The sequence below is a fragment of the Rhinopithecus roxellana genome, chromosome 11, assembly GCF_007565055.1.
Source record: "Rhinopithecus roxellana isolate Shanxi Qingling chromosome 11, ASM756505v1, whole genome shotgun sequence".
NCBI classification, from domain to species: domain Eukaryota; kingdom Metazoa; phylum Chordata; class Mammalia; order Primates; family Cercopithecidae; genus Rhinopithecus; species Rhinopithecus roxellana.
In genome coordinates this window covers 64,598,131-64,610,135 of record NC_044559.1, presented here as the reverse complement: position 1 = coordinate 64,610,135, position 12,005 = coordinate 64,598,131, and the positions used below count along the sequence as shown (strand labels likewise).

General features: G+C 34.8%; 1 protein-coding gene across 3 annotated transcripts in view; it reads left to right on the top strand.

Annotated features, from left to right (window-relative positions):
- The window catches only part of PCGF5 (polycomb group ring finger 5), a 123,085-nt gene that overhangs the window by 94,880 nt on the left and 16,200 nt on the right, over positions 1 to 12,005 (top strand). For all 3 annotated transcript variants that reach the window (XM_030940533.1, XM_010363520.2, XM_010363518.2), the window contains exons 7-8: positions 4,988 to 5,086; positions 8,100 to 8,189. In XM_030940533.1, the coding sequence (XP_030796393.1) occupies positions 4,988 to 5,086; positions 8,100 to 8,189 (189 nt within the window). The remainder of the gene's footprint in view (positions 1 to 4,987; positions 5,087 to 8,099; positions 8,190 to 12,005) is intronic.

The following is a 12,005-nucleotide window of genomic DNA, read 5'->3' as shown; positions in this document are numbered from 1 at the left end:
AGTATAAAACTACTGGCAAAAATGTTCAGTATCAGCTTTTTCAAAGATCTGATATTAAACAAAGGCTTATAGATGCCTATAGAGCATTTTATCAAAAAGATGACTAACTCTCAGTATAAAAGGTGAGCTTTGTGGCATTTTAACTTGCTTTAGTTCCAGCCCCTGCTCAAATTCTGCAGTAGCCTTGAAAATAACAGCCTGCTTTCCCATTGCAGTCTCTCAGGGACCAAAGGGAAAGAACAGAGGTAGAGCTCTTTCAAAGCCGCATTGCCAAAGAATGGCCATCATTTGACCTGTCTGGTTGTTTCCTAGGAGACCCCACTGACAGGATTGTCAGTATTCAACTTGACTTGGAGCTTGCCCCCATGGAAAAAGCCTTCTCTGTGGGTGGGGGAAAGGAGCATTTGTCAAAAACAATTACAGACAAATGTTTCAACTTTACAGCTGCCTGAGGTATCGATAACATTTGGAGCAAACAAGAGGCTATCCAAAAAGCTTAAATGGAAAAGCTGGAGAGCGAGATGTCCCTAGGAGCTTCAAAAAGATGTGACATATTCCTTGAAATCTAGAGGGCCATGTGCATATGTAGAGTTGTATGTATGTTCAGGGAAGACCTGAGAAGGCCCTAAGCTCTCACCTCTGCCTGACCTTGAAGTGCTCTGCACGAGTAGGAAGTGAAGATTAAGGCAGAGTTGTCAACACCTTGGTTGAATATTGGTGGTATGCCACCAAACACATACCCAGACCGTTGGCAAAGACTGAGCAACTTAACAGCTCCAGATGTGTAAAGAAATCTCTGTTCAATTATTAGCTGACCTCTAGGCAGAAACTTTCATGACTACATATGGTAAAGAATACAGACTTTATGGAATTAGTTTAGGACTGAAGAGCAGGCAGGAATCTGATTTCCAGTATTGCAACATTGTATCATTTAAAATGTCTAGTTTCAACAACAACAAAATATGAGAGATACTAACAAATACAGTGGTCCCTCAGTATATGTTGGGGATTAATTCCAGGACCCTTCATGGATAATAAAATCTGTAGATCCCATGTCCCTTATATAAAATGGTGTAGTATTTGTACATAACCTGTGCACAACCTGCTATATACTTTAAGTCATCTCTAGATTACTTTTAATACCTAATATAATGTAAATACTATGTTAATAGTTGTTAATACTATGTTATTTTTATTGTATTGTTATTTTTATTGTTTTTAAAAATATTTTTGATCTGTGATTGATTAATTTCCAAATGCAGGACTGCAGTTACAGAGAGTTGATTGTATGACCCATACACAGGAAAATGAGCAGTCAATAGAAACTGTCCCTGAGGAAGCCTAGACATTGTACTTATTAGGCATAGATTTGAAATTATCTGTTTAAATATGTACAAAGAACCAAAACCATGGTCTGAGCACCTATATGAAAATACAAGAATGGTCTCACCAAATACAGCATATTAAATATTTTTAAATATTCTGGAGTTGAAAAGTATAGCAACTGAAATGAAAATTTTACTGGTGAGGCTCAACAGCAGACTTGAGCCAAAGAAAAAAAAAACCTATAAAATTGAAGTTAAATGAATTGAAATTATTCAGTCTGAGAAACAGAAAATAGAATAAAGAAAAATGACCAGGTCCTCAGAGACCTGTAGACATCATCAGGCTTATCAGCATACACATAATGGAAGTTCCAGAAGGAGAGGAACTGGAGAAAAAAGGACAGAAAGTGTATCTGAAGAAATAATGGCCCCAAAAAAACCAACTAAATTTGATGAAAATCATTAAGCATCTGAGAAGCTTACAAACTTCAGGTATGATAAATTCAAAGAAATTCATACCTGGGCACATCATAAACTATTGAAAGACAAAGAGAAAATCTTGAAAGCAACAATATAAAGGTGACTCATGCACAAAGGACCCCCAGTAGGGTTAGTAGCCAATTTCTCACAGAGAGCTGTGGAGGATAGAAGGCAATAGGATAATATATGCAGAGTGCTCAAAGACAGAAAACTGTCAACTAGTAAATCTATATTCATCAAAAATCTATAACTTTCCAAAAGGAAGGAGAAATTAAGATATTCCCATGACCTTGGATTTGGCAGTGGATTCTTAGAAATGACACCAAAAGCACAAGCAACAAAAGAAAAGTAATAGATAAATTGGACTTCATTAAAATATAAAACTCTCGTGTATCAAAGGACACTTAAGAAAGTGAAAAGGTTATAGAATGGGAAAAATATTTACAAATCGTATCTGATAAACCTTTAATATACAGGTATATGAAGAACTCTTATAAATCAACAATGAAAAGATGGCCCAATTTGGAAAAAAGTAGGCTAAAGGCTTGAACAGACATTCCTCTAAAGAAGTTATAAAAATGACCAATAAGCACAGGAAAAGTTGCTAAACATCACTAGTCACTGGGGCTCTGCAAATCAAAACCACAATGAGGTATCATTTTATACCTACTAGGATGGCCAGAAATTTTTTTTAAGGAAAATAATAAATGTTAGAGAATGTGGACAATTGAAACCTGATACATTGCTAGTGGGAAGGTGAAAGTGCAGCTACTGCAGAAAACAGTTTAGCCGTTCCTCAAAGAGTTGACGTGGTAATTCCACTTCTAAGTATGTGATCATATCCAGTAGTCCCCCCTTATCTGTGGAGCATATGTTCCAAGACCCCCAATGGATGCTGCAACCACAGATAGTACCAAATAATCCTGTATATACTGGTTTTTTTTATTTGATAACTGAGATAGCTAAGTCACTAATGGACAGGTAGCCTATGCAGCATGAATATACTGGGCAAAAGGAGGATTCACAACCTGCGCAGGACAGAGTACGATGCTGCAAGATTTTAACATGTTACTCAGAATTGTATGCAGCTTAAAACTTATGAATCGTTTATTTCTAGAATTTTCCATTTTGTATTTTTGGACAGTGATACATTGACTGGGTAACTGAAATCAAGGAAAGTGAAACTGCAGATAAGGAGGGACTACTGTATAAAAGAATTGAAAACATGTTCACACAAAATCTTGTATATGTATATTCATAATAGCATTATTCATAATAGTCAGAAAGTGAAAAACAACCAAAATGTCTATGAACTGATGAAAAGCAAAATGAAAGAAAATGTGATACTATTCAGTCATAAACTGCAATGAAGTACTGATACATGCTACAAAATGGATGAACCTTGACAACTTCATGCTAAGTGAAAGAAGCCAGATACAAAAGGTCACATATTATGTGATTCCATTTATACAAAATGTCCAGACAAGGATAAAGACAGAAAGTAGATTAGGGTTGTCAGGGACTGGGAAGAGGGAACGTTGGGGAGTGACTGTGAATGGATTTGGGTTACTTTTAAGGATGATAAAAATGTTTTCGAATTAGATCATAGTAATGGTTGTACAACTTTGTCAATAATATAAAAACTATTATTAATCTCTGAAAGATTATGAGTAGTGATACCAACATCATTTCTGGAGATTCTTCCTGATTTCTTGGCAGATGAAAAATACACAAATTAAGAGTCTTCCAGTACAGGTTGAGTATCCCTTATCCAAAATGGTTGGGACCAAAAGTTTTTTGGATTTTGGAATATTTGCATTGTATATACTTAAAGCTGAAGCTTCCAAATCTGAAATGAGTTAGTGTCATGTCAGCCCTCAGTTTCAGATTTTGGGACATTTCAGATTTCAGACTGGGATGATCAACCTACACCCCTATATTCTTCTCTGACTTAGGCTTGTAAAAATGTGCTAATGATTCTTTATAAGCTGTTTGGGGCAAGAAGAAAATTGACAGGAAACCTTGGGATAGTTGAGAAGGTGAACAGCTAACAGGGAAGATAGACTTGTACATTTATCCCTTTGCTTTCATGCTGTCTAGAATATCCGTCTTCACATTTGAAATGGGTAGAATATGTGTTGATTTAAATGTAACTTTTCTGTTTTCTTTTAATGGATACTTTATCATCTGTATTGTGACCAGGTTATTATTTGTTAATTTATTTCTGTTGGTCTTGGCCAGGGAATATGTTTTGCTAGGAAAACATCTGCTAGGAAATAAACATTGAATAGTTATGACTTAGTGAATTTAAGAACACTGAGATGTTGTTCCAGATGCTGACCTCATTTCCTATACATACAAATAGGAGTAATATCTTTAAAAGATTCTATTGTTTTCTGTGTTTTAGTATTCTGATAACTTTTGAGGTTGTGGAATGTAATTTTGTTTCACATATTGGTTTGTATTTATTATGTCTGCAACCTCATTTTGCTTCATTTTCAGCTTGGGTGTCCCTTCTGGATTGGTTCTTATATTTTAGTGATATTCAGGCTTTAAGAGTGAATTAGTACTGCTCTGCACATTTTACAAATTAGACACATCAAGGCACATAGAAGTTTGTTCTTCCAGTAAAGTACTGGCACAGCCTATCAGACACTGACCAGACGTGATTCTTCCCAACACGAGGTCCACACTATGCAACTTCTAATTTCTGGGGCATGCTGTGGCCTAACCAGCCTCTCTCTGTTGAACCCTATGGCTCTTCAGAGTACCATTTGAAATCACTGCTCTTTCTAAAATTATTTAAAAGCTGTGATACCATATTTTAGAAAATATCCCTCATGTTTCAGAAGTTATACTTTATAATAAAATATTTTATGCTTTTTGTGACCTTTTTTTTCATTTTAGTTTAAACTTATGTTTTCTTTACTAAAATGTCTAGAGGTAAGCAGATTGCCTATTTTCCAGGATATTCCTAGTACACATGATAATACATTCTTGAAGAATGCCATGTAAGTATCCAATAATTAGGAATATTTTTGCTCGCAAGTACTAAAAGGCTATAAATTGAAATGTTTTCACAATACATTTTAAAAATACTCAAAATGATAGTGGAAATGGTAGCTATGATTTCACCAGAAGCAAGATAGAACATTTTAACTGGTAATCTTTATTTCCTTTAGGGTTTAATGAAGAAATTCATTCGATGTTCTACACGTGTAACTGTGGGAACTATTAAAAAATTTCTAAGTTTAAAACTAAAACTTCCAAGTTCTTATGAGGTAAGTTAAATAATATCTAAGCTTGATCATTGTGATAATTCTGATTTGAAGTAAAATTCTAACAAAAGTGAAAACTGAGAATATATTCAAATTAATTTTTGTGGAAACATTGGATATTTTCATGTTAAAAATTTAATTTTCAGAATGTACTATTCTACCTAGGTAATATGTATTTTCTAATTGAACATATCCTGAATAAACTATGATACTAATACATTTAGTGTTTTATAATTGGAAGAGATACTTAAAGAACTTAACATTAAGTACTCCCAAAATAAATATACCAGCTAAATGTATTCATGCTTTAGGGTATGTCATTTTTTATGTGAGATCTTTGAGATCCATTATTACCAATTCTTTATAGACTTCTTCAGAATGTAAAACATTGTCTTTTTATCACAAGGAATTTCATAAGTAATCACAGTTCCATGAAATGCAGAAGTGGTTTTGTTTAGCACTAGATGAAACTAACATATTATAGCTGCATAAATGTAATTTGCCAGTTTATTTACAGAAGAGGTAAACTGCCGTGATATTGATCACAGCAAAGCTTGTCATGTGTTCCATGTTTAGAGAATGTTTTTAATCCTAGAGTTATGACTACAACATAGTAAGGAAATATGGCTATCATTTCCAACCTGCCTAAATGATGATCTTACAACTCATTAATTTCCCCTTCTTCCCTTTCGAGTTCTGATAGTAGCAGCTAGAAAACTCAAGACCTGGCCGGGCATGGTGGCTCATGCCTGTAATCCCAGCACTTGGGGAGGCTGAGGCTGGTGGGTCACATCAGGTCAAGAGTTTGAGACCAACCTGGCCAACATGGTAAAACCCCGTGTCTACTAAAAATATAAAAATTAGCCAGGTGTGGTGGTGGACGCCTGTAATCTCAGCTACTCAGGAGGACAAGGCAATAATCACTTACTTGAACCTGGGAGGCAGAGGTTGCAGTGACCCGAGATCATGCCACTGCACTTCAACCTGGGCAACAGAGTGAGACTCCATCTCAAAAAGAAAAGAAAAGAAAAGAAAATTAAAGACCAGGACTAGTTTCCTGTATAAACAAAGACATCAAAGGAAAGACAGCATAGTTTTTCTGGCTTATCTGCAGTAATATGAATATCATGAAGAGTCATCAGAGGAGAAATAAAATGTGATAGACATTAACAGGTATTATGTCCATGTTTTGAGGAAGCCTCTGATCCTGAGCTTATTTGAAAATGTCTTTCAGATAACTAGTCTATGGGTTGAAAATTGTTATTATGGCATGGTTCTACAAATATTTTTTAAAATTCTGGAGACATCAACTTTTAGGAAAATATTATGGAAGTTAAGTATCAAAGCCCAATGTATTTGGTAAAAATAAATGATAGTGACAATGTATGGATACAACTACAGTGAAAAATAGACAATAAATTGTTTTTATGATTTGGTTTGCACTTTATTTTCTTCACGCAAAATACCATGTGTGGTTTTATTTCCTTTTAAGTCTGATTCATTGAGTTAACATTTTCTAATTTTTAGGAAGCTGTTATTACTAACAGAACTATTACTCTTACATAGTCTTACTTCTGGCATGTATATATTTCCCTTTAAACAAAGATGGAAGGGGGAGAGATTCAGTACACTGACTCCTCCTTATTTATCCCAATTCAAAGGACTTTTCCTATGACTTTTGGGAATCTTTTTCAGTTCCCCACTTACTTTGCTGCCTAGCATGCAGGGGGATAGTTTAATGAAATACCCGACAGCTGAAGCTTTTGTAACAGCATTGCTAACTGAGGCAAGATAGTTTAGTTGTTAAATGACACTAACAGATGCAGTATACCTGATTAGCAAAATGCGTCCTAAGTAAGACCCTTTACTTTGCTTATGAATTAATTTACAAAAAAGATTTAAAAAATGAAATTATCTCCTTTATTCTTTCAAAAGTTAATAAAATAATGCCTGAAAAACATTTTGAGGTCCATATGAGTCATAAATCATCAAAAAATTAATAATTTTGCTTTACATGTCTAATGCAATTAACTGAAACTATATTCATCTTAAAGTTCAGAACTGTAGTCTCTGTCTAGCCAGATGCAGAATTATTTAAAACTCATTCTTCTTCCCCTCCCACACTTCAAATGAAATCTTTCCAGTTTGTTTTTAATAGCTAGAGAACTAAAATATTATTTTATTTATAGGGATCGATGATAAACATTTGCTTAATTATGCTTTCTTGAATTAGTGAATTATAGCCACAGTTCCTGTAGCCTTCCTAAAGATTTAGGGGTTTTTCAGTTCCTGCAACTTGGAGCAAAAGTTAACGCTGATAAGTATGCTTTTTCGAAGCTTTGTGCAAAGTGGGAAGAGGATCCTGTAAGTATTGTGCAAATTACCAACCAGGCAAACCAGAGAAGCCAGACAGCCCTAAGAGACACAGACCTGTGGCATAGTCCTAACCTTTGTATCAAATTAATAACTTTTGGTAATTACTGAAAATTCTCATATACCTTTAAGGCCCCATAAATCACTGTATTTACATTCATTCATTTCCCTCTTCAACCCCAAACTGATAAGAAAAAAGTAACCCCTTCAAATCTTGGGAAGGTAAAAGAATTCTGAGAGAGAAATTGAGAAGCCAAAGGAGCTGAGAGGAACTGTGAGGTTTCTGCAGGTTCTTGTTCAGAAAGGGGCAGTCACAGAACTATACCTTAAACCGCTAAGAGACATGACAGATTTGGACTAAGAAAGATTACATTGCATTTGTAAATTATGTGTATGAACTTGAGATACAGGTATATGGCACAAGATAAACAGTATCTTGTATATAGTATACAGCATAGTAACACCATATAAGTAACACATCCAAATTGTTAATGCTTTAGGAGAAGAATAAATGCTTCCTATTGAAAATAATGATAATACTTTTGTTCCAACTATTTGAATATTTTTTGAAATTTCAAAAAATATGCAAAATACTTTTGAATTCAACATTATGTTAATAGATCTACAATTATTCTTTTTAAAGTTGGATGTGCTGTGCAATGGTGAAATTATGGGGAAGGATCATACTATGGAATTCATCTACATGACAAGATGGCGACTAAGAGGCGAAAACGTAAATTGCTTTTATATTTACCTATGTGTTTATTTAGTTGTATACCATTATGTTACTCAAATTTAACAATATTAGAAACTAAAAAAGACAAACTAGCTTGAGAAGGAGAAAAAACTGGTTCTTCTTGCTACTGTTTCTCCTAGCACTCTGAAAATTGGTCCTATGTATAAATCAAGGTCTGTAGTAAATGTGATTGTATTAGATTTAAAGTGAGATTAAAACCCTGTCTAAATATGTTCAGGACTCTACTAACCAAGACAGAGAAGATAACATATTTTTTAAACCCAATAAATTGTTGGAACATTTATGTATATGGAATGGGAGTGGGGGAAACTAAGTTCTCTCCTGACTAATATGATTAATAGTTGATAAGGGTGTATATTTTTGGTTGTGGTAGAGGGGACAGATAGGGTGGAATCTAAATAAACTTCTTTCAGGTACCTCCTTTTCATTGAAAATATAAACTCGGACTTAAGGGTAAGTGAGTTTGCAGTGCTTTCTGATGCCAGAATTAGATTATTGTGCCTTAGGCCCTAAACATATGGGAGAAATGATTCAAAGGAGAAAACCCAAAAAACCCAAAAAACCCAAAAGGCGAACTTTGTATTTTGAACTGTATCTTTGATTCTGGTTAATTTTGTAGGACTGATATATGAGACTGAGATATGAGACTAAGGAATACAATAGTAACTTAGGTTCTACTAAGTTCTATAGTAGTAACTATAACTTAGGTTCAAGCATGGGGTATTAGGCAAATTTGAGGTACTAGGGATTATAGGACTGATATATGAAACTAAGGAATATGGCAATAATGCTATCAGAAATTATCTTCATAATCTGAGTGCATAAATAAACATAAATTAAGATTGACTAGAAGCTTGGAGTAGATAATGTCTAAGATTATCTTTTGGACATTAAGATTCTGTGGTGTTTATGATATAATATGCCATACTCTGTGTAATTTATTCTGTAAACTAGGGTTGTTACATTTTCTTATGAAAATGTAAATTATAAAAAAAAACACAAAATTAAGAAATTTGACCTCACACAGTAATAAGCAATATAGAATCCAGATATAATGCGGGTTGTCATGTTACAGTATTTCCAAAACATATTTATATTAAATGTAAACATTTGTGGAATTATTACAAAACAAGCCTCAAAAACTCATTGCCTGTTGCCTTATGGGTAAGATATTTGGTTCTTTTGCAGAAGAAATGTCTTGATATTATATAATAATAAATGAAGCACCTACATTTGTAAATCAGCAGTTTTTTCCTTCTTGAGATGTAGTAAAAGCCCTGGTTAAAGCCTTCCTTGTGAGACTGAACACTTTTGCTAACAGCGGAAAGCAGGAAGAAAAAATTACATTCTAATACCAGCCACCAAATAGTGTGTGCCCTTGAAGAACTCATCAAACATCTTTGTGGCTCATATTTTTAAAAATCTAACTACCTTTGTATTTGGTACATTACAACCTGCCTTTCTGTAACATTTTATGTTTTAAATGACTGTACATATATCAGTCACCCTCAGTTAATCCTTACGATCAAAATGTTCCAGGTACCAGGTACAGATTGCACAGGTAGTAAATTCTTTCTTACCCACCACTGTTGAGGAATGGATATTATGATATTACACATAATATTGTATTGAATGTAACTTCAGCTTTCTTTGATAGTTTAGCGGGCATTGCAGTGTGTTTTAGTGATTGAAATCACCATGATGAATAGACTTGCCTTAAGGTTAAAGAGATGTAAGTGGTCATCCACTGCATGACCTCTACAAGTGGCTCACTTGTTCTTTACAAGATCTCCTCCCAAAGTTCCCCCAACTGCCATTATTTTAATGTCAAAATATGAAAGAGATAATTTATAGACATTTTTAGTAAGAGACTACGATTTAAATCAGTCCTTATTGTAATTACATTTCTGATTACATATTTGTGAATAGTTTAAATTTTTTGGTTGTTTAAGGCATATTTTAATAAAAGTTCAAAAAGTGCTTCAGAAGCTATGGTTTATCATTCAGGTAGAAACTAAACCAATAAACAGAAAAATCACTACCTTTACATTTAGTGCAACAGTAAAATAATATATTAGCCCATTTCATTTCTTGGTGTGACAAACCTGTTTTTTAGTTGCTGTCCTTCTCCAAACCTGTTTCACCCTCAGTCATCACAACCTCAGTAGTTCTAAGATTGGTAGCTCCGTTTTTCCAGTTACTCAGACCAAAATGCCTGATGTTAGCACTGATTGCTGCCTTTTTCTTTCATCCATCCTTTCTTAGCACATTCTGTAACCTTCACCATCAAAATATACATTCAGAATCCAGCTATGTCTCACTTCGTCCACTTCACTACTGGTCCAGCCCACCATCACCATTCTCCTAGCAAGGCTCCGTGCCACCACCCTTGCCCCACCTCCATCTTCATCTCACACAGCCGCCAGCACGATCCTCTTAAAACAGGTTAGAACATGCCCACCCCGTTCTCTGATTCCTCAGATGATTAAATGATGTTTAATTTGCATAAAATCCAGAATCTTTCTAGAGACCTACATATATGGCCCCCATACAGCCTTCCCCAGATGCTCTCTCTCCTCATTTATTCTGTCTCCCTGGCCCCACAGCACTCCAGCCACACTGGCCTGTTTTCTCAACCACACCCCACTTACCCTCACCTCCCCCGGTATCCAGCTAACTCATTTCCTTTACCCCCTTCACCTAAATAAGTTTGCTTCTATGTCACCTTCTCAATGAGGCCTCTGACCTCCTCTAAAACTACAACCCCCTCTCCCTATGGCATTCTTATTCCCTTTTCATGCCTTATTGTTTTCCACAATATTTCACCTCTGACATATTATGCCTCTTATTTATATGTTTATTGTTTGTCCCTAAGTAAAATATAATCTGAGGACAGGAATTTTTGTTTGTTCACTGCTAAATCTCCAGCACCTAGGGCAGTGCCCAGCATATATACTCAATACTTGTTCAAAGAGTAAATTGAATGAAAATGTTATCTTTTATAAGGTAATGATTATGTGAAATATATCCTAAAGATAATTTTTATTTATCTGAATCTCAGCTTCCTTTCTTTCTGTTAAATTTTCAATTTTCAGCTTCCAATTACAAATTATTATAATATTAATAGATGAATTCTGACAGTTGAGTGACATGGACGAACGCAACCGTATCACTAAAACAATCATTTCCTGATTAAACTCCTGAAGCATATTGTTGTGATCACATCCCTTCTTATTTCATCATCCACTGCCAGCAGGATGCCAGGATGTCTGAAGAGCTCTTATTAGTCTACCTATTGGCTAACTAGCTCTGCCTTGGGCTGGAGTCAGCTTATTTCCTAAACTAATGACCACTATGTGGTTCTTTTACTTGTTTCTATTGCTTTTCTGTATTAAACATTTAAGGCTACCTGAGATTAATTTATTTATACAAAAACACAAGGTTAAGATTCTAATTTATTTCAAATTGTTTTTACATCGGAAATACAGTATATTGAATGTTGAATAATCCATATTTAACCTTATTGTTTTGAGATGTCACCATGTCTGTGCATATGTGTGTATATATGTGTGTGCGCATATATGTGTGTGTGTGTGTGTGTGTGTGTGTTCCTAGACATTGTTTTGTTCTTGTGAGCAGGTCTTACTCTGTACCAGCATTACACATCATCTACCTTCTATGAAGATCTGATCACGTAACACCCCTCTCTGAAACCCTCCAGTTGTCTACTTTCTTTGGGATAAATTTGGATGAAGTTTAAACATGTTTTATAAGGCAAATAGTTGGGCCTTC